The sequence below is a fragment of the Folsomia candida genome, unplaced genomic scaffold (genome assembly GCF_002217175.1).
Source record: "Folsomia candida strain VU population unplaced genomic scaffold, ASM221717v1 Fcan01_Sc003, whole genome shotgun sequence".
NCBI lineage: Eukaryota > Metazoa > Arthropoda > Collembola > Entomobryomorpha > Isotomidae > Folsomia > Folsomia candida.
The window spans coordinates 8,180,297-8,203,326 of NW_019091195.1; the positions used below are offsets into that span (position 1 = coordinate 8,180,297).

Consider the following 23,030-nt stretch of genomic DNA (forward strand, 5'->3'; position numbering starts at 1 on the left):
ATATTTTCTTACATACATACCCGTTAGATACTATTAGTTTGTAAATTTAATATTTGCGCACTTGCCCGGAAACGAAATCTTGAGAACAAACATTCATGTTGAGAACATTCAATTGAAATAAAGCACATGAGGTGGATATCGCCTTTTATTGTCATGCATTGCGTTTGGCTAAATGCTTTTATGGCATGGAGAAATTACTCGCATCATAATCACCATATCATCCTGCAGATCCTCGAATTCAGCAATACGAGTAAACCAATTTAACATTTTAAGGCGACCAAAGCATCTGCTCCATCAACCTACCATTTTTTACCGTCATCCTCAAAACGCAGGCAAAAGGGAACCTGCTCAGCAGAAGAATAACCCATCCACGACCATATTACAGCCTGCCTGCCTATCTAATTCACGATTACCATCCTACAAAATAATACCCCATTGTTATTAACTTGTGTGTTGAGACAGCCCTTCCTCTCATGCAATCCATAGCTGTCTGTCGTATACACACGTACACACATGTATATAAATATATTCATATTTCTCTTTCCACCCCCAGCTTTTAACGTTAATTAGGTTATGAAACATTCTACAACGTATGTACATGCATATGTACGAATGCATGTATATACCCAACAACAAACTTCAACTCCTACTCTTAAAAAAATCAGAAGAAATTACAGAGAACAGTTCCGATGATAATTACGACGCGGCTGTTGCTGTTTCTACACTCAATTAGAAATTCAATCACGATAAAAGGAACGAATTAATTGACATTCGTGCTTGAATCCGGGGATGATATAATGCATGCTGCACTGTGCACAGCTCAAGTTCAATAGATTATCATGGTAAGTAATTTCTTATTTCAGGACTATCCTGCATTTTCAGCCTCACTTACTCAAAAAACATTGTGATTTTATGCATGTAGGATGGAACTCGAAATCTTGTTAAACATATGCAATAATATTTCTGATGATTACATCAGTTCAACATCGAAAGAATGAATACAAATAAATAACCACGTTCGTGTCTCACAAAAATTTACCTATAAAGTGAACAGTTTCTTAATTGAATCTAAATAATCGTCGCTTGTATAAAAATTTTGACACTATTTAATGGGATGTGCGAATCAAGTCAGATGGGCGTGGGGGTAAACAATATAAAGCTATACGGCAGCTACACCCGTAGTAAATACATATGCATGCATCGCTGTCTATTATTGACTGTTCGTTATCTTTAACTAAAAGCGAGCATTACAATTAAAGACAGAATGAGAGAAAAAAGACAAATTGCTAATTGGAGCAATATTCGTACAAAGTTAATGAAGCTTTAATTAATACATCAAACACATTAATCTGCATTAATGGAACACACGCTTTTCATCAAAGACATTCATGTATGCATACTTTTATTTTGGCTCCATTGCCTTTTACTAGTAAAATAATAAATAAAAAACTCCTTCAACATAGCAGAGGCAGAGAAAAAGAGGAACTCTGAGTGACAAGTCGAGAAGAAGTCTTGCCTATTTATCTAGAAAGAAATACAAATGGCCAAGTTATATTGCACCATTTCTTTACACGAATCGTGTTTTCTTCTTTGAGGAGAGAGAAGAAGAGATGCAAGTCTTCCCTTTGTTGTACACTCGACTACTACAGTGCTTGTGGGATCTCCAAACAAAAGAATGACTAGACTGTATTCTCAAGTAAACTATCTCATTCAGTATCAGTATGGACCAACAAGCACGACAAAACAAAACCAAACGACAATTTGTTCTTTTGCTGTCGACTCGAGTTCTCAACTTTGTGTAAAGTCGACAGCGCCAACCAGTCAAAGGAAGGACAGAGGACAGCACGAAGACGATATTTTGAGAAGCAAGGGATCAAGTGTTGTTGTTTATCCCGAAATCCCGATGATGACATTAGAATGAAGAACAAGTCAAACTGCCCGTTCCTTCATTTTCCTCCATCCTCTTAAACTTGCTTCTTCCACCTAATAAAAATTATATCTAACCACTGTGCCATTAACTATTTACTCATATCATATGCATGCTTGATGTGATTAGCAGACAGCGTGTTAGGTATAATTACGTCTTTCTCATATGGAACTACTTGCCACTTGGCTTTGCTCATGTATGTTCCTGAAAAGTCTAGCACTTGTTTCTGAATTGTCGTTAAAAAAGTGTCTTTAGCTATCAAAATAATTGTAACAATTTGATGATTTTCCACACTCTGTGTGTTCTGATCGTATGTATGTACAAAAGAAGCACACAGATCACATAAAGTACATAGATGAAACTATATATTGTACACTATTGCATCACACCTCGACAAGATGATTTTTTTGTTGTTCGGATGAATTCCATAAAAAACACAAATTTTTTCGACAACCAAGTGGTTTTACCTAGCAGAGTAATAAACAAAACTCAATTTGTCTTTACGAGGGAAAGGCTTGCCGAATCTATTGTGTGATGCAGTTCACAATGGTAACAAATACTAATGGTCATGCTGATAAGGACAAGAAGACAGTGATGAAGTGCCATGGTGTACCTCAATGTAGTATCGCAGTGAGAAGGAAACTATATGTAAGCATTCGCCATCACCACCATCAGCTATTACTTACTAACTAACGCACAACTTCAACTTTGCACAACCAACATCATCATTTGTTAAATAGTTAACAGTACCGCAGAATTATAAACCAGCAGCCAACAGACAATTTCACACACACACTTATTCTTCTCTATTATTCCATAGCAGATAAACCTCAATTCACAACTTTTGACTTTACCATCATTCTTGGCCTGCATGAATGCAACTATTGACAAAATTAAAAATATCAATCACGACACAGTCGAAATATACCGTCATTAGTTTCAGCATTAATGAACCTGTGCTACGCTATCTTTAATAAACCGTATTTGAACATGAGGTTCACTGCAATTAATTCATTATTTATTATGATTAAGGCCAAATTCAACCTCAATATTAAATTCCAAGTTCTGGACATCTATGTCGGGTAGCTCGTAAAAGATAGTATGCATAACCAACTTTACAATTCCTTAGTTTTACCATTTAGCCAAGTAATGCCAGCAACGTAGATGTCGCCGAGTAATAAGCTGTGTTGCCCTTCCCACTAACTAATTATGACTAGATGTTAAATTGATGGCAAGTAATGACAATAACTCGCATATTATTTTTATGGCGTCACTTATTCAGTTACATAGGGTGCACTCACGTTTTCACCATCTTATTGTGACTCGTGATTCATTTAGTATTTGCTTTTAACATAAGTTCGGGAGCTCGGGTTCCATAATAATTTCACTCCGCCGTTCTGACCTGCGGACTAGATTATGTACTTTAGCCATGACTGAACTTTTCAACTCCAACCAACAAACACCTACATATCTAGTTTACTCACACCAGAATTTAACCCACTACTACGTACGTACATACTGCTGTTGCTGCAAAGTGCATGTAAATGTGGTAAATTGACAGTTTATGCAAGAAGCTAGGGTTTGGCGTTTACATTAAAATTTGGAAACCAGCAACGCTTGCAAATGGCATGTAATAATATTATATGTAACGTGGAATGATGGGAAAAGGAGGAGAAGAAGGAAAAGTTTCAACTTACCCGTTTGAATTCGACAATGGAGCAGATGAAGAAGGGGAGATCAGCTCTTTGACTCTCAATGTAGACAGCATCTTAATTGGAGGAATCATAAAAATAAAAATTAATTCTAAAGTCGATACAAATAACGTAAAATTCATCCTATAAATTATTTGATTTTGAAAATTCACACAATAATTAAATATGTATGTAAATATGTATGAGCAGCGATGATTATATCCCGCTAGGCCGCTATATGTATATGTAGGTTCTGGCAGAAAAAAACTCCGAGATTTAAATTAGTGAAACACCTTGTTTCTTCTACCACTTGCTACTCTCTTGTTTGAATCTTAGTTTATTATAGTAATTAGTTGGCACACACTGTCTGGACACATTACACATCATGAGGTATAATTGGAAAATGTGAAGAGTTGTGCAAAAAAGTTGGGATATAGCCTTCAATGAATGGGATAGCCACTCGAGTTCACATCATAAATCATAAGAACTTCAAGTGGCAAATATTTCAAATGCAAGCATAATAAATAAATACTGGTTAATCACAAACATACTGATGCATTGAGCCATTGAGCTGTTCAGTTGATTAAATAAATTTGCAGCGTACTGTTTTCTGATTGCAGAGTACCTAGTAAAATTAGCTAGAAGGCTCACTAGCAAATAGCTCATCATGAAAACCAAGCAAATTGATTCTAGTAGGACAATTATGATAACGGCCAGGTTTGGTCAGTATTTTTTTTTCTTCTTTAAGCATGCCAGGAGGTCACTTTGCAGGTGGGGATGCTCGATACTCAGCTATAAACGTATATATCCGTGTATCGACTTGGGAGCTTATCCAAGAAGATTGTATTGGATTAGGAAAATATATAGAAGGACCTCTGGTTTGGGCAAAATGGTTAAGCAGTCTCCACGCATAAACGGTGACAACAATGGGAGAGAAAAGAGTATTGACACATATGCCACCACTCAACCGTGCTCAATCAAATTCAAGCGGAAAGTTGGGAGAAAAGCCAGAAGAAGACGGAGCAGAGCCAGAACCAGGCAAGAGCTTTATCGGCATTTATACTTTTTTATATTTAAACATTCCTTGGGCGGAAGAAGGCGATGGCGAAGGAGGAGGAAAATAGCTGAGGCAGATTTCTCGATTTGCAGATGATAAATGCTTCTGTTCCTGCCTCATCGAATGGCTTGTCTTCAATCGACCAATAACTACTTAACTTATATCATATAAATCTTTCTGTAGACTAGCTTTTGGGAAAAAGGTAAGCCTTTTCTAAGCGCTGAAGATGTGCTTTCTTTGAATTGTCCTCCTCTTCCAACCGCTGTCGGCTCCCTGCTACACTCTCGGATTGAATAACTTTAGTAAAATTGCATTAATACACAGCAACTTTTGCTCCAAATAGATACTAGAGGGTAAAATAGGTTCCTTGTCAATATTGGTTCCACAATTTTTCGTCTCGGAATAATAACTGCAAAATAATTAACAAGGCAATAAATAATGTACATAGAATCGACTACGAATCAATTCATCCATATCATCGCAAAATGGAGATGATCAACCATTGGTTTTGCAAATGCACGGTTTTTGTAACAAAAACTACAGTCATCATTGGTTAAGCGTGTTAGTTTAACAATAAACAAGTTCTAAATAAAGCATCGACGACAAGTAAGTTCGACCATGCGGAAAAGTAGCAGTTTAATACCATTGCAGATATCCGACGACAATAAGTCATGAACACCTTTTGTCCTGAGGCTCAACTAAAGAATTTCACACCCTAACAAAATAATCCGTTTAACGAGGAATTGGATCTGAAATCACGTTGGCTAAGATCATAACGATAGGAAATAATGTAATACTTAAGACGAAAAGTTCAGAGAGAGAGAGAGACCACGAGACATTTGCTCTCAGGAAGCACAAGCAAATATAAACTAAATTGTACCGCAGTGCCAAGATGATAAAACAAGTTTGTAACAAGTGAATGGAAAATGCCGAGGTGGCTGAAGAGCAGCAGCAGATGGGAGAGGATGGAGAGAGGCTTGTGAAGCAGGAGGAAAGGTAAAGACCGGAAAAAATCAATGGCTCAGTGCTTTCTCCCGAACTTCCAATCTCTCTTTCTCTTGTGTTTACTCCCAGCCAAACAACCAGCCGCTATGGCCACCTTGCCCTGATGCCTCTTCTTCTGCTCCCCAATAATACCATTCACTCACTCACTTTGGTTTGCTTCGTAATCCGTAATTCAATACATTTCCCCATTCCTTAATACAGCCATTAAAAACAATTTCTTGGAAATATAAGAAAGGAAACACAAAACTGTAATCTTACATTTACCTTTGGTCGGAATCTATGTATAGAAATTCAAAATAAGCCTATTCGAATTAATCGATTATTCATTAAAATTGGTATTACTGCAACTGATACCCCCCATGAAATGGATAAATGTGGAGAGAGGATGCACATGAATGATATAGATATTGGACAAAAAAGTGTATACCCCAATCGAGCAATACATACTTGACAGAAGCAAGACAAATCAGCAAATATGGATTACAATTTATAGGAATAATTTTACTTTGACCTCAATCTTAATTCACATTGGCAACCGCAGTCGGAAAGATATTTAATATTTAATGCGGAAAGATAATTATTTTATTCTGTTCACAAGTAATTATCGACAGTGAGGTTAAAGTTTATAAAATGCACATCATGCTGCATGCACACAAGTTCCTCTCCTACTAAATACACTAGCAGCAACAAAGTAAGAATAATGTCCTGCCTGCTTCTAATGTCGGTACATACGAGAACGCTTGCTGCTGCTGTAACAATAACAGAGTACAGTGCCTATTATACTACATACCTGCCGCTATCACCATCATTCACTCACTCTTTAATTACGGTTCACAATTCAAGGTGTACATTATTCATTTCTCAAACTCAATTTAGCAGTTTTGTGGGTTAGCTCCTTATCAGGACACACTTTGGCATCATCCTTTGTTACCTGTTAATGGGCGCTAGTGTTGTAAGAAGAATTGGGAATATAAGTAAAATCAGCCAAATGCCAACGACGATAATAAGATGATTCAAATGTAGTATTTAATATGTATTATGGCTTCCGATTATGGATTCCATTCCACCACGCTGATAATCTCAGTCCAGTCAAGCATGACGAAATGAAATCTATTTCCGACATGCAAATTTTGTCATGCAAGCTAAAACAAGGAGTAAACTAAACTATGATTTTGTTATAGAAATTTTAGCTAATTCTTCTGGGTTGATCTCAAAAATTGCAAAGTATTCACCGGGGCAAGCTCCCTCTGAGAATATCAGCAGCAGACCGAGAAGAAGGAGTTAAATTATATGAAAACAAATCTAATCCATAAAAGATCTTACACTGGCTAAGCCACCTCCATCCGTCCTTTATCTCCCTCCTCTGCCTATTCAAAAAATTCTACTCTATATGCATGCATAGCATACTACGCTATTCCACAATCCCACCTCCATGTACAAGTGAGTAGTGGCGTAATATGTGGGTAAGGTTGATTCGGCTGAGGAGAGAGCGAGGAGACTCGTCGAGAAGGAAGATGAGAGGATATATATGAGAAGAGGTGAGACAAACACGTATGGATCTCAAGATAGGACAAAAACTCTCGTTTTACTTGCTACATAAATCTACTTTACCTCAAAAAGAACAAAGTTGAGATGAAAAGAAACTTTTGTTTTTACAAGGCGTGAGTGAAGTCTCTTGTCGTATAGTATCCAGAGGACTTTGTGCAATGCTGCATTGCAATGTCACCCAGCCACTAAATATACTACCAGGCACAAGACCTTTGCTTGGTCGAGGTTTGCATTTCTCAAATCCAGAATGATTTTGAGGACATGGCAGAAAATAAGTTGACGAATGGCTCGCTTTACAGATAAGTTGAGCAAATAATAAAGTTTTTCCTTTCCGTTCAGTTTTATAAATTCCCATTGTCTCTGGTGATTGCTATTATTCACACCTCAAAAGCAGATACATAACATGCATTACATATTATGTATCTTTCTTTATTATAACAGCTAGCTGTTACGTCCTCCTAAATACTCCTCTCAAATAATTCATACTAACGAACAAATTTATTAGCGTGCTTTTTAAAACCATCATAGTTGAGCCGAGCTATACAATTAAGGATAAGTACATTTGATGATAGTGGAGTAGTTTTCTATTAAAGTAACCCCAAGTTCTGTGATTGGTTTACATATTGCTTTAGGTGTCTACTTTTTGTGCAAAAAATGATCTGCAAATTTCAACGTCAACCTGTTTCCGAGGAGGAGGAGTATTGAGCAGGCTACCATATCATATCAGTCTACCACCACATTGCAGATCTATTAAAAGGACGAGGGTTAGACGATAATTGATAGATTGGGGGAAGATTGAAGATTGCTTTAGAGTTTTGTCAATAGTTCATTATTTTAAGATACGAGCCGTGACTTAAACACGCAGCTGGAAGGAAGGAGAGGGAGCTCGGCTAGTAGATATGGTATATAGCAGCAAAATAGACAGAACATATCGTGGAAGGAAACTAGAAACATGGAAGGAAAGGAAGACGAAGCAGCAGCATAGCAGAAAGAGAGGGGATTCATTCCTCCAACTTGTATTATCATGTACTAGAGTAGTAGATGCCCAGAAAAAGGGGGAGAGAGGGGACGAACCCTCCATTGTGAAGCCTTAAAAGAGAGCCTCTGCTTTCCCATCAGTTGCATATTTATAATTGCATTTGTATGCCGAATTGGAACCCTGTAACAACCGTTCGACTTTTAAATGATGGTCAAAGATTCAAATTATTGTTGATACGTCCAACTCTTCCATGCTACTTACATTACATAGTACTTGTCAAGTAAAAGTAATTCAAACATAATGCTCTTCTGTCCATGAGACTTTGGTTGAGCATGGGCGAAGACATTTCATACCGTATCCATTTATTGGACCACGAATTCTAGAGAGGAAAGGGGAACTGACGAGGGGACAAAGATCATATGCTGCTCGACAATATGTGTACGTGTGGGCAAAAGATATGAAGCGACGAGAAGAATAAGAAGGTTATTCTCTCGAATTTTGAGCGCAACAACCTAAAACCAATATAAAATAGAATAAAGTGAAATTATACCTCCTGGTTTGTAGACCACTCCATCAGCCAAACTTTTATATCTAATGTAGACGCCTTGTGAGGTTTCTTTCCATGCTAGTCCCCTGACCGGCTCTTTCTTTCCTTTTTCGGTAATCGATATCTCCTCAACTGTCTCCGAATCTTCCCCAATGGACACTGATGAGCTTGTTGTCTCTGCATTTTTGATCGAACAAGTCACTTTGTCCAGAGTCGCAGGGCTCGTCGCAGTAGCACCGTCACTACTTGCATCACCACCACCACTTTTCACCACCACAACTGTGGAGCAGTCTGGCACTGATTTATTGCTATTTCCACTACTACCACCACCACCAATGTTCAAAGAGTCAGAATTACTTTTCCCACAGCTAGGTGCATAATTACTTCCACTTGAGCTATTAGTGATCTCGTTTGAGGGCAAATCATTAGCAGCAGTTGTAGTAGCAGGAATATTGCCTGGGCCCAACCTCACACCACGAACATTGGATTGACCATTTCCATTTCCTCCTGCTCCAATGCTAGGGATAGTCAAGGTAGTCGTTGTCGTGCTGCTATTCGAGTTTTGAGTACGATTAGGACTTTGAGGTTTTATTGATTGGGAAAATCCTGACTTTTCCTTCTCCTTTGTCCCCTTGGTATGTTTGGAAGAGGATGTGGACTTTTGACTTTTATCTGAACGACTTCGCTTCTGATTTGGACTCTTTGCTTTCGACAAAGGATTATCAGATTTAGACGAATATGAATTATTTGGTCCCAATGATGATGACGAGGGTAACGTGGGATGCAATGGTTGTGGTGGCGATGATGAGGAAGAAGTTGATGATGACGAGTTGTTTCCAGCCTTGGCTTGAAGTTTCCCTTGCAAGTGTTGCCGTAAGCTGTCTGTCGCTGTCGCTCCACTTCTTCCGGAAATGTTACTGCTTGTCCCAGATCCTCCTCCCGGTCCACCACTGCTGGAGGAGGAGGAACCACTTTGATCTTTACTCATACCTGAGGTCGTCGATGTCATGCTGGCAGCGTTCGCCACGCTCGAGAGTGAGATCACTTCAGTCTTCACTTCTGGGCAACCTGACAAATACAGAAACTAATTAATAATAATGATTGCACTTTTGACAACACTGCACAAAAAGGAATCAGAGTGGGATTTACTTGTCCAGAAATGCGTTCAAATTTAATGAGACACTATAAACCAAAAGACCTGTCTACAACGCAAAGTTAGTGAAAATAACTTGGAAAAGGAAACATTTATCAGTTATACATATCCATATATCCATACGTGTTATGTAAGTAATTTGTGAACTTTTTTCCCAAGGTAAAGTTATTTAAGCAAGTTTTTTCTGAAAATGTAATATCTCTTCACAAACCATTCTAATTAATCAATGATGCATTGATGCAGCGTGATAGATATGAGATGCTAATATTTGATTCATCGACGTCAACCAGCACTCCAGTTTGACTCAACAACCTGTGCATTATTGTGACACAATAAAAGCTGCACCGCAGTCAACAGCAAATAAGTTGCATATATAGCATTTGCTTTTGAACTTTTGCTTATATTAACAAGTCGAACTGGCGTGGAAATGAAATAACCACGAAATTATTATGAACACTAATGGTACGCGGCGGTTGAGACTGCTCTCATGTTGAGTGTGCAAACTGCTAAGCCATGAGGGCATTGCACCGGCTGACTGACAATTCATCTCGCACTACTTTCTGCAATTCTACCATGCAGAATTCTAAAGACAACTCCTCAAATCAAACTGAAAACCCAAGGTTGTGTTATAACATTTAAATTCACATTCACTGTTAAACCCCAGAGCAGCTTGTCGTTTGCCGTGAATGACAGAAGGGGGATAGGTTAGTTTGTTCAGATTTTTCTGAATAAAAGCTAATCCTACTACCCAATCAAATATGATTTCATTTTCTGTTAGTCGGGTAAAAATTCAAAAATACTAGAATTAATTTTCAGGAATATATGCCACTTGCGTATGTATAAAATCCAAAAAAAACTTAGATATAATGTATTGTATATTTATTAGTCCCTAGTTATTTCTATTAATTCCTAAAGTCGCCCAGAACAATGAAATAGATTGTGGCGACAAGCAGAAAATAACCTTGGGTTAGGGGTCCGTTATATTTTTGGATACAATACACATATGCATACACAGATAGATCTGTGTTTAAGCTCAAGTCAAAGGTCTCAATAGTGTCAACCATCTTGCTTATCATCAGAGTTATTAACAAACGCAAGTACAAAACTCCGAGTATTAATACTACAAAGAAGACAGGCAAGTCAGTGAAGGAGAGGAACAGATACTGTCAACACCGGAGAGAGAGAAACAAGACACAATTACAATCTAAATATGGACGGTCACACGAAGAACAACTAATTGAATAATAAAGGCAATGTTGAATTGAATTCAAGCTGAAACTGACACCGAGCGACGATTCTTCTGAGCTCAATAATGTAGTTACTAGACTAGTAGCTATTTAGCATCAACGACAAATAGTCCACGTCTACCGTTCATTTCTCGCAAGTTCCAGTAGCGCAAACAAAAACAAAACCTCAAGCAGAATGAATCTCAAAACGGGCGGATGATGATATGATGAATGTTAACAGTCACAGAGTGATTCAATAATTCAAGTTAAAGTTGGGGTGCAAAAGGTTAAGATATGCGAACAACAAGAACCAAACAAATAAAAGTATGTGTCCAAACCAAGGGCTAGATTTTCTTGCATATTATGCTATGCATATTAAGCTATGCATATCAACGACTACCTACTTCATAACATAAGTATTTGTTGTTGACCATTTCCTTTATTAATAAAGTCTCCACTTCCATCCATCCCAACTAATCCCAAGTCCCAACTCTAAGATATTGTCCATTTTCATACTTGAATTCTTCGCTTGTTTAACTTAAACTTAAGGACGATAGATATGGATGAGGTTACGTACTTTTATTGCTGCATTTTCTTTACCATCAAATGCCTCTTCTTTGCCTTTAGTAGAAAGTCGATTTATGCTCGCCTTCTCTAACATGAAACAATCAATAATAAAATGAAATGACATTGCTAGCTCTCCTAGCCTAGACTGTTGACTGCTACATGCACGTTATCGCTGCCTTAGCCTTTGTAAATAAGTGGGAAGCATACCTATTCGAACGTATTATAGCCACACTACTGGAGGAATTGTAATAGATAGAAAAGATCTATGACACAAAACAAAATATCGCACAACGTTTGCACAAGTTCATATCGATACTTTGAGGTCGAAGGTTAATTTAAATTCTGCTACAATTCCCATAATGGGCGTTTATTAAACTGAGAAACCTTAAAATGCACATATTTAGAAGTTACAAATATTTATTGATGCGTATTAATATATTACCCACAAGGTCTACGGCCATGTCAATTGCCCTGACAAATAAACAAATTGTGGCCGATAGATAACAAATAGTTTTAAAGCTCAGTATTCGTATTGAGGAAGATTGATGTCAAATATGGTTGTTACTGATAACCGCGTAGTGTGCTTATTGTCATTACTTCAGTAAAACAGTAACAAGATAAAATTAATAATCACGCATTAGACGCATTTTCTGATTGATTCAATCTTTAATACATCATCAATATGTATCTTTATATTTGTTCCGTTGTTAACTTGAAACGAGAATACCCTTGAAGTTGTCTCACGAAACTCAACTTTTGAAAATAGTGGTTACAGGTTTAATTTAATGAATTTAACTTTACGCACGATTTGAAATTTAAAGATCTTCTCCAATTCAAACCTACAATGATAATATCCTTCAAAGTCACAATTTTAATAAATAGAAAATAGACAAAGGTTCCTCGTTCATAACTACACCTTGTCGAATTGCGGTTCAAGATGAATATAAAATTCCAAGAATCCACAAAGTAACAGTGCATGCACATAAGTTTGAATGTTGGTTACATTTTTGCTTATAAATTGCATCTACTCAATACAATGAAACTCCAACTAAATAAGGAGATTCCCAAGTACAGTGAACATGCTTATGAAAATTACTAATTAGGCCAAAATTGGTATATGCACGTTAACCATTGATTCTTATTAATCATTGGATCAATACTTCACATGGAAAAATTAAACTCAAAGCGTAAAATTTCAGCTTATACTACTAATAAGGCCGCATCCTTTCCTTAATAACTTTACCCATATATTAACAATTCTGAAATGCTCGTTGTGTGTGTAAGCCGTCCGAATAGGTCGTGTACAAGTATGTGTGTGGTCAAGTCAATTGACAGTTTTTCTTTATCACTACCAATATGAGAACCAATGCAAGAAACACTATGTCATATGTGCGAACAATGCTATGCACCAAAAGAACGATGCACATTTCATATTTTAAATTGTACAGATTTTGTCTAAAAATCAAACATAACCTGGATTTGACGTACGTAATAGAAACAATTTATATAAAAAAGCAAGCAGAGGAAATCCTATAAATACGCACCTTATTTTCAGTGTCACTCTTTTGATTCCATTATTGATGTTGATTTGTATTGCAACACTTCTTCACTTCACCACAACTCATCCTGACACATTGCATTGCACACACCAAACTCGACTCATAAAACTTTCCTTAGCTAGTGGATAAAGTCACTGATCCGTCAACATCATTTTGCTCATGGAATTATATATACAGCTACCTCCTTTCCGCTCCAATCCTCTCTCTCTCTTCTATTTCTCTCCTTCGAAATCACATCAGCATCTTCAGCTAAAATGTAGAAACCCTCCAGTCTGTCCAACATCACACATCATTTCCCATAAAAATAGCTTTTTCCTTTCAACAATTATGACCACTTTCGTCCCACAAGTAAAATTCAGTGCAGTGTCCTTCAACAATTATCACACAATTACACTTTTTGTTCCTTGCTTTATATCTGTCAGCAAGGAGAAACTGCACTCGTTCTCTCAAGTAATTAGCGAAAAGGAAAAACCACTCAATTGATTGAGCAGCACCCGACCGATTTCCACTGCTTGTTGTTCAATTTGATATTTTAGGCGTCACTTTTATATATATCCTCTTCTTGCTTCTCCATGACGACCACCTGCATGGGTCGGGTTCACTCCCGACTGAAGATTTTGTCAGTATAGCTCTCTTGTAAAAGTTTCGTGACAAAATGTGGCATTGCTTTGTAACCACAAGTAAGAGTACAGCACGGATACAGGCAGAAACCAGAGCGGTGGTTAATTCGTTGCCCTTAAGTTTGAAATTATTCTGGTCTTATAATGGACAGGTTATTAGAGTTTTCCTCTTAATAATTGTCAGTCGGTTCTCAACAAAACACACTCGCCGGAATTTATTGAGATGGGTTGCTTGCTTGCTTGGTGGTGATGAGAGAGAGTTTTTTGGGGAGTGCGTGTGATGATGAGAGTCTTGGTGCCCAGAGAGAACTGACTGAGCTCGGTGGCAGCCAATTCCATGCCATCATCCACAACTCCCTGCCTCACTAACTTCCCACTGCTCAGCGATAAAGACCATTTCGATATAATACAAATGAAACCAAACCAGTCTCTTCTCCCCGCAAGCTTACGGCAGCAGCAGCAAAAGCAGCAGTAACAGCACAGCCGAGTATATACAAGCAAGTAAGCAAATGTTTGTAATCGAATATTCCACCAAAACCTTCTCTAATAAAACTTGCTTCACTTGGTTGCTATATCTCTCCGTATGCAATAATAACATGGCTTCAACACTGCTATGCTATGCTCCAACTTGCATGTACACAGTACACACACCACCACCACCGTACAAAACCAGGTTTAAGGGGGACTGCTCATTGACCCCGTGTCGTCTCTTGTTCTGAGATTGCCGATCATCGGCAATCTTATCTCAACTCACAGTTTAAGGGAGATGGGATCACGTACTGGAATGGAGTGGACCCTTGGCAGGAAGGGAAATAACGCGACAAGGCTTTTATCTCCTTTGGCCATGCAGTGATGGCATCATGCATCATGTGTCGAGAAGCATTTTCATGAGTTTTTGTTTAAGCCACTGTAATTTTGTACTAGTAATCTTGCCTTATTATTGACCTGCTAAATACAATGACAAGCACACAAATAGTTGCAAGTCGACGATTTCACATATTACGAGAGAACTTGATCGTACAATAATTCATGGTGAAGCCGTTATTGTGCTTGACCCCTCCACATTGAGCAGAGTTAAATTTGTGTTGCTTTGTGTGCAATGTGCAACGCGGAGTCTACTATTTTATACAGAGCAGCGAATTCTTGCACTGTTTTCACCCAAGCGAAGCCAGAAAGATGCTCGTCTCATCTCATCGCAGCAACTTTAGTCTCAAAATATATTAATTTCAGCAAAAATCTCCTGGACTTCTTCAGGTAACCGCTTCCCGGATGAGACGAGATATTACAAAGTTCATGGGCATCCAGGAAAATGACAGAACATCACCAGTCAAAAAACCATACAATATGAACCATTCGATGACATGTTTAAAGGCAGATCCTTACAAGAACGACATGATTACTAATAATCAGATTGAGATTCACAGCACATTGGTACTAAATTAGTACTACTAATTGCAAGCTCTTAAACTTGTTCACCCAAACAACATATATAGCCCAGTTACAAATAAGAAGCTATGACTTTACAATACCCTCGTTACTTGCTCAGTTTTTGTGCATGGTATTGGAGGGGTGCAGTGCTTTGTTCTCCAAAGGAATGCCTCAGCCCAATTTTATAAATATATATTCATACATAAATTCTAGCCAAAATTAATCTTTCATATTCAATTGGGAAAAACTTCATTTCACATGAAAACAATTTAGATAAGGTAGGTCAAATTCACATGAAGCTGAAATGCCAATACAAATAACCTGTGACGTGATCCGATGTTCTGATTACACGACGTCGTTCTATATGCAACAATGATTTAAATGGTGAATTTCATATTGCAGGAAATCAAACGAACGTGAAATTCTCAATTGTCCCAATAATACCAATTTGAGACTTGAGTCAACCCACTATGCACTAAATTATGCAAAAATTCAACGAGAAGGGTATAAATTAATAATTTTTATCGACATTTATTTAAACTGAAGTATATACATGGAGGAAGTACTTGTCTTCTCGACATAAAACAATTTATGGGGGGAATTTTGACAAATAAAGTTATTAACTCTAATAGCATTTATGTTTTTGACTGGTTCTGCGGCAGCAACTGAATTATAAAACTACGTTGCAAGTTGTTATCATAATTACTAATGTTGATCGCGCACAAAAGGTGTGTGGTCTTTAGTTTTGAACAAGATATTATCTCCTTGATCAACATTGTATCCGGTTTCATATTTCATTCCGGGGGCCTATAAGTGAATTAATTTAATTAAAATTGCAACTGCATGATATGCGGCCAGCAAAAACTTTTGTGTATAAAAATCACTTACAGATTCGATGATTTTATTCATAACGAGTGCTTCTTGAGCAGTCCAATTAAGTCTGGGTGTGCTTTCTGTGTAATGGTGAAGTAGTCCATTTGCCAAAATTGCTCTGCTTGATCCATGCGTGAAACTAAAACAAAATATTAAACATTAGAAATTATTTATATTAAATAGATTCACAATGTACTGATATAAGTACTGGTATGAAAAACCAACATATGTGCATATAAATAAATAAATATGTATGTATTAAGTAATTGTTTACTTGTAACGCTTCTCATTCCAGTCCCATTCTTCCTTCAGTCGCCAATCCCCCATTTTTGGATCAAGTATATCAAACCTATCAAAATCAATCGTTTCAATATCCTCAACAATTATTTCTGGGTCTCCAGGTGTGTTCCAATCGTAGACCAATACTTCGGCGTGTTCACTGATAGTTTGCAAAAATTGTTCTTTGTAGTTTTTATCAAGAATTTCCAAGAAATTTTTGTTAATGTGTTTTTCCTCTCCTTTTCCTCGACGTTTTAGATTTTCTTCTACCGTTGCCGGAGAAGCATCCAAATACACTACAAGGTGTGGTTTCATCAACTCAGGTAACGCAATATCTCGCCATTCGTAATACCCTTTGCGCTCTGCAATTAATTAATCAGAATGACTGAAGAAATTTTGCAGTGTTAAGTCAACTTTTAGAATTGGACATACGCACCCCAACGATCAACGTGTTTTAAAGCAAACAATGTCTCGAAAAATACAAGGTCACTGTACACTGATCTCTCGAGAATAACCCCTTGTCCCGTATTTAGCAAGTGCGCAAGCCCATCAATATACTGGAAGAGCTTTTGATAGAACATTGTAAATTGTAAGATAGGAGTTCTATCGTCTGAAGGATTCTAAAATTGAACGACAAAAAAACAGTCCGTGAACGTACATAACACATAATTACTCGTAATCCATTAATTACCTTAATGAAATCCTCCAAGCTGAAACTCCTGAGATGGGAAGGTATTTGGGGGTCTAGTTTACGCATGTCGTATCCATAAGCATTGATATAGTAAGAGTCCATTGTTACCATTGGAAAATGTTTCATGCCCAATTCTTCCGCCAATCCCTTTGCAACTTCCGTCTTTCCAATGCAAGGCAACCCTTCAACGAGGATGACTTTTGAATTGTCATCTAGTCTCTTTGTTGTATAGTCGAAATAAGCTTGCAAGTTGGAATACCCTCGCTCTATAAAGAATTCAATCAATGAACAATTGCAATTCAAAATTATTAAATTATGAACTATACATTTGGAATTTTAAAAATACCTTTGTACGGCCATGGCTTTGGTTTTTCAACTTGTTCAGTTCGCATAGTTTTCCCGGAAATGCTGGCATGCTGTATTTTGAAAATACTAATTCTTGGAACCAGTGCATTACAACACTGGTTGATCAGTTTGTGGCCAACTCGCAAAGGAGTGAAAGCCATCTTTCCTGCAAATACAAAATAATGCTAAGAAATTGAACAGTTTTGTAAAATAGCCGCAAGAAATTAAACTATTTTAAAGTATTAATTTCAGATTAAATAAAGCAAAATTCTTAATAGTAAAAAAAAATTAGAAAATTATTTACCAGCAAAAGTTTTGAAGAAAAGGTGGACTAGAAATCAAGTTGAGACTCCCGCAACCATGGGGCTGCATTCGACACGCTTATGCTCTAATATGGCACTTTCTCTTTTGATAAATTTTCTCTGAAAATTTTACATGTCCATATTTCTTAAGTTCTGATCATTGAGAACTAAATGGTCAGCTAGTAACTCATAGCATGCAACTAGATAATAAGACATGTAAAGTTTACCATCATTTTTTCAGTTACTTCACTTGTTGTGAAAGCTGGAAGGAGAAAGTGAGATTTATAGTCATCATTAAGAACATTTGTATATCTGGCATAAGCGTGTCATCACTATCAATTTTGCTCTCCGATTTTATTAGTATATGCAAGCACACTTTTGAACCTAGAAATTAAATGATAGCTAAATAATACGTCACATTTATAATTGAATATCATATGCATGTAAACTACGTATACAAATTCAGGTTGTAAAAAAAACATTCGCCATGTGCATTACGATTACCGGACAACCGTCATTCCCTGCAGTCTATACCCTATTGTTTTATCAATAATTACATTATTTTATGTGTACAAATCTAAACCCACTGTAAACTGCCAAATTAATGCTGGAAATAATTTGGAGTATTAAAAAAATGAAAACTACTCCAACAAAAGTTTCAATGTCAATTAACTACGAATGAGCATTTTTCTATAATGTACTTATGTGCGTATGCCTACTCTGCCAATTATATTGGATATCACTGAACAGAAATAATCCTCCAGATTAAATCGCAGATATGCTGAACCAAACCATTCATTCCAATCCCGTCTATGCAGAAAGGTTGACGTGCATAATATTTTACTGCTCACAAAAATGCTCCTCGCAGTCAATACAACGGTAAGCGAACCATAAATATCTTGATCAAAATTATCACAAAGGTGAAATTGAATTTGGGGAAATGGCTAAAACGTGATTTTATTGTGCACAGTTGCAAATTCTTCTTCTTCGGAATTTGATGACAAACTTAGATGTTACTGGGACCGAAAAGGAATTGTCGGCGTACATTGTACCTTTAAATGACGCCCATTACGTAAGTATTCAGACTGACTAAAATGACGAATAGCATTTTAAAACTCCATTTGACCTTCAGGGAAGCAAGATAGCGACGTGTGATCAACGCCTAAAATATATCTCGGGTTTCTCAGGGTCGGCCGGGTCCGTAATTGTCACTGGTAACTCTGCTTTACTATGGACAGGTAGGTTTATAAGTATTTGGACTGGGGCTATTTAATTTGGGAATTGAGGTATAATTTATAATTACGTATATTTACAATTTTGGAACGGCAATAGACGGTCGATATTTTACTCAAGCGACCATTGAACTTGATGGAAACTGGGAATTAATGAGAGACGGTTAAAGAATAATTAAACATGAGTCAAACTTTAGCTTTAAGCACTATAAACAAATACTTATAACATTCTCTGAAATAATAATAGTCAAGGAGAATTTCTAAATCGAAACTTGACTCGAGGATCTCTAGTTGGCGTTGACCCTTCTTTGTACTCGAAAACTGAGTGGGAAAACCTTGAAACTTTACTAAAAGTCGGAGGTCACACCTTGGTACAAGTGCATCAGAATTTAATCGACCTTGCGTGGGATACGAGACCACCTTGTCCTGCAGAACCTGTATTTCCACTGGAAATTAGTTTCACAGGTCGAAACACATCGGACAAGTTAACTGACATTAGAGCACAAATGTTAACAGAGGCTGCTGATGCCGTCGTTCTCTCAGAACTTGATGAAATTGCTTGTGAGACGAGTTAAATCATTTGTAATGGACTGTAATTTATAAAATTAGGATGTTATATAGGGCTGCTTAATTTGAGAGGATCTGATTTGGATTCATCATCCGTCTTCATTTCATATCTCATCATTCGAAACAACAGCTTTCAATTTTTTATCAATTCTGCAAAATTGAATGAAACAATCGTTTCTGGCATTGTACGTGACAATGGTCAAATTCTTGCGTATGAAGAGATTGGAGTAAAATTGTCTGAATTGGTATGTATTTATTAGCTATTTCATACAAAATATTGTTATGTAATGTACTACAAATAGCTTACTTTGCCTATGAACGTGAGATTTTGAATTAAATAGGTAAATGGGACCATGGGAAAAATTTGGTTTAGCACTAATTGCAACTACGCTCTGGTTAGCAGAGTTCCGGAAAATAGGCAAATTGTGAAATTGACACCAATTGCGTTGTTGAAAGCTGTGAAAAATGATGTCGAAGCGGATGGTATGCGAATAGCTTTGATAAAGGATGCTGCTGCTGTGATCAGGTTTGATGGATTTTTGTACCCAATCGAAGCATACGTAAAGTGTAAAATATCCATAGTCAATTGCAAGTATATGTATCTTTAAAAGGTACCTTGCCTGGTTGGAAGATTCTGTGACTAAAGGAGAGAATCAAACAGAAATGTCAGGGGCAGCGAAACTGCTTGAGTTCCGAAAGTATGTGCATATTTATGTTCCACGGCGTCAATTTTCTAACCCATTTTGTGCATACAATTTATTGACATAATGTATTTCAGGGAAAATGTGAACTTTTTAACCACTAGCTTCCAAACAATTTCTGGAAGTGGTTCAAACGGAGCAATTATTCACTACAGACCATCCGTAGAGACAGACAAACAAATAACCACTTCAGAAATGTATCTCGTAGACTCTGGGGCAATTTACAGGTAATACCAAGATTCCTAAACTTTTTAGCTCGTTTCCGTGGAGTGAATGTATTAGGATTATGTAATGAGGTTGTCCAAGGTTGTCCATTTTTTGGCGTTGTCACCCGTTGTTGGGTGAGTGAGAAATTATTTTTCGGTGGACTTTTTCATTTCTAACTCGAATGCATATTATGTGATATTGATGACCACTTCTGCCCCCGATAATTTTGTATATTTCTACACTTATTTGTATACATATTTTTATGAAGATAGCGACCACAACCAGGAGGATAATTCGAGTTCCAGATAAAGAAATGTTTATTTATCTTTAAAAAAACTTGACAAAAATTGACATCCTCATGATTTTAAAAACTTATACCGTTAACAACTCATCTTCGGTATCAGCAGGAGTGGTTTCTGAATCTGCACCAGCAGCTGCTACCTCATCAATTACAAAATCTTCCAGAACTAAATTATCCTCCTCCTCTTCGTCCTCCAGGTCCGCCGTTATCGTGGGAGTGATAATTTAATAATGAAAATTTTGTCAAGTTTTAGACAAATGAAAATTTTTTCTCCGGAACTCGAATTATCTACCTGGTTGTGCTCTTTATAAAAATATGCATATAAATACGTGTACAAATATATAAAAGTATCGGGGACAAAAATGGTCATCAATATCACATATGTAATATGCAATCGAGTTAAAAATTAAAAGCAGTCCCCAGAAAATGTAGCAAAAATAATTTTTAAAATAATTTCTCACTCACCCAACAACGGGTGACAACGCCAAAAAATGCGTGCCTGTCCCCAACTCGAAAATTTTTAATAATTTTTAAAAGATGGCCCATCCTTGGACAACCTCATTACATAATCCTAATACATTCACTCCACGGAAACGAGCTAAAAAGTTTAGGAATCTTGAGGTAATACATTTCAGGGAACCCGCATATTTTGGTTGGCACGGACACGAGTCAGGAAGTGGTTGGGTTTGGGTACCCTTATGTGTACTACTTGCTCAATTGGATATGTATATAAATGGAAAACGTTGATTCCAAATAATCTGACGATTTTGAAAGACTCTCAAACCCGGCCATCCAGCAGGCTTCAAATTTTGCTCATGTCTTAAAATAGTGTAAATGCCCAGAAATTCGAAAAAAATTTACAGTAGTGTCCCTCTACTAGCCATCCCAACAGACCGGTTCAACCCGTCTTCAAATTCTTTCCTAAATTTTTACATGTTCAATGTTCAAGACAATCTGTCCAAAGTAATCATAATGAATACACTTAAATCAATCACTGCACTCTTAGAGAAGGGACGACCGATATAACCCGAACCATGCACTTTGGAACCCCTACAGATTTTCAAAGAGAATGTTATACTCGGGTTCTAAAGGGCCAGATCGCCATCGTCACCTCTACTTTCCCCTTAAAAATTCGGGCGTCGAGGATCGATGCATTTGCTAGAAGAGCTTTATGGGCAGTTGGCTTGGGTAATATTTGTCTCACCATTCTCTTTGAAAATTATTGTTAAACTAGATTTCTTAATTATATTTTGATTTGATCATTGCTTAAGATTATAACCACGGCACTGGGCATGGTAAGACATTATATTTGCGTGTTGTGTTAAGGATGACTTAAATGATAGGCAACTAATTAACTAATCTATGTATGTTCTTAAATGTCACAGGTATAGGTCACGCTCTTAATGTCCACGAAGGTGAATTTAATTGAAGGATTATACTTAAATAAGTACTCCTACATCATTAATCATAATGTACATAAAATTAGGGCCAAGCTACATAAGAAGCTATTATATGCCAGATGATCAAGGTTATCGAGCAAATATGTTCACTTCTAATGGTACCAACAAAACACTAAAAAATCATAGTTGAAGTAATCGCCAGAGATTTTACAATATGTCGTTTACATTTCTTTTTGCATGCAGAACCTGGTTATTACCGTGAAGGAGAATTTGGCATTCGATTGGAAAACATCATCAAAGTGGTTGAAGTGCAACTTGACAACAATTTTCAGAACCTGGGATTTTTGGGCTTTCAGGATTTGACTTTTGTGCCCTATCAGCATAAGCTTATAAAACACGAACTGTTGACTGCTGAAGAGGTATACGGATGATTAGGAACAATAAAATATCATCAAACAAGATAAATTCCTCATTAATTTTTAATGTGGTTAAGTGATGATAATTGATAATGGTTGGTCGATTGATTCTAGCTAAACTATCTGAACGAATATCAGGCCAAAACAAGGCAAATTGTTGGTGAATTCATCAGAACGAACTACCCCAATGATCCAAGTAATGCCTGGCTCATAAAAGAAACACCTCCGTTTTCACGGGCATAGTATCAACCATAATCTGATTTGACAAAAAGGTGAATATTGATAACTCTGTAATACGGAGAATGATGAATTAATTATGTTATAAATAAATAAATAATTCAGAGAATTTTTCCCTGATTACGTTAATTACACTTATTCAATCATTTTTTATCATGGATTTCTTTGAATG

The 23,030-nt window shown here is 37.0% G+C and overlaps 3 protein-coding genes across 4 annotated transcripts in view; 1 reads left to right on the forward strand and 2 right to left on the reverse strand.

Moving 5' to 3' along the window:
* Positions 1-14,199, reverse strand: part of LOC110847902 (arginine-glutamic acid dipeptide repeats protein) — a 38,907-nt gene extending 24,708 nt beyond the window's left edge. For both annotated transcript variants that reach the window (XM_022094938.2, XM_022094937.2), the window contains exons 1-3: positions 13,245-14,199; positions 8,758-9,822; positions 3,625-3,695 (exon numbers count right to left, since the gene is read on the reverse strand). In XM_022094938.2, coding sequence (XP_021950630.1) covers positions 3,625-3,695; positions 8,758-9,763 — 1,077 coding nt within the window. In that variant the 5' untranslated portion in view covers positions 9,764-9,822; positions 13,245-14,199. The remainder of the gene's footprint in view (positions 1-3,624; positions 3,696-8,757; positions 9,823-13,244) is intronic.
* A 1,615-nt stretch (positions 14,200-15,814) lies between these two features.
* On the reverse strand, positions 15,815-17,930 carry LOC110846049 (NADH dehydrogenase [ubiquinone] 1 alpha subcomplex subunit 10, mitochondrial). Its single transcript, XM_022092662.2, has 7 exons — positions 17,800-17,930; positions 17,497-17,661; positions 17,151-17,416; positions 16,896-17,079; positions 16,455-16,821; positions 16,196-16,319; positions 15,815-16,114 (listed from the first exon to the last, which is right to left on the reverse strand). Exons 2-7 carry the CDS (start codon positions 17,654-17,656, stop codon positions 16,013-16,015), a joined length of 1,203 nt encoding a protein of 400 aa, XP_021948354.1. The 5' UTR covers positions 17,657-17,661; positions 17,800-17,930; the 3' UTR covers positions 15,815-16,012.
* A 612-nt stretch (positions 17,931-18,542) lies between these two features.
* LOC110847204 (xaa-Pro aminopeptidase ApepP) lies at positions 18,543-22,990 on the forward strand. Its single transcript, XM_035849173.1, has 15 exons — positions 18,543-18,676; positions 18,768-18,869; positions 18,930-19,035; positions 19,130-19,192; positions 19,270-19,590; positions 19,651-19,841; positions 19,938-20,122; positions 20,208-20,294; positions 20,375-20,524; positions 21,812-21,993; positions 22,077-22,100; positions 22,191-22,220; positions 22,292-22,363; positions 22,449-22,624; positions 22,736-22,990. The coding sequence occupies exons 1-15, from the start codon at positions 18,653-18,655 to the stop codon at positions 22,862-22,864; spliced, it is 1,842 nt and encodes a 613-aa protein (XP_035705066.1). The 5' UTR covers positions 18,543-18,652; the 3' UTR covers positions 22,865-22,990.
* Positions 22,991-23,030: the final 40 nt, after the last annotated feature.

Coding starts and splice junctions, on each gene's coding strand:
- LOC110847204 (XM_035849173.1), top strand. CDS start 18,653: ATGCTCCTCGCAGTCAATACAACG. Junction 18,870..18,929: donor CTTTAAATGACGCCCATTAC/GTAAGTATTCAG, acceptor TTTGACCTTCAG/GGAAGCAAGATAGCGACGTG. Junction 22,364..22,448: donor AAATATGTTCACTTCTAATG/GTACCAACAAAA, acceptor TTTTGCATGCAG/AACCTGGTTATTACCGTGAA.
- LOC110846049 (XM_022092662.2), bottom strand. CDS start 17,656: ATGGCTTTCACTCCTTTGCGAGTTGGCCACAAACTGATCAACCAGTGT. Junction 17,080..17,150: donor GCTTGGAGGATTTCATTAAG/GTAATTAATGGA, acceptor GTTCAATTTTAG/AATCCTTCAGACGATAGAAC. Junction 16,822..16,895: donor AAAACACGTTGATCGTTGGG/GTGCGTATGTCC, acceptor AATTAATTGCAG/AGCGCAAAGGGTATTACGAA.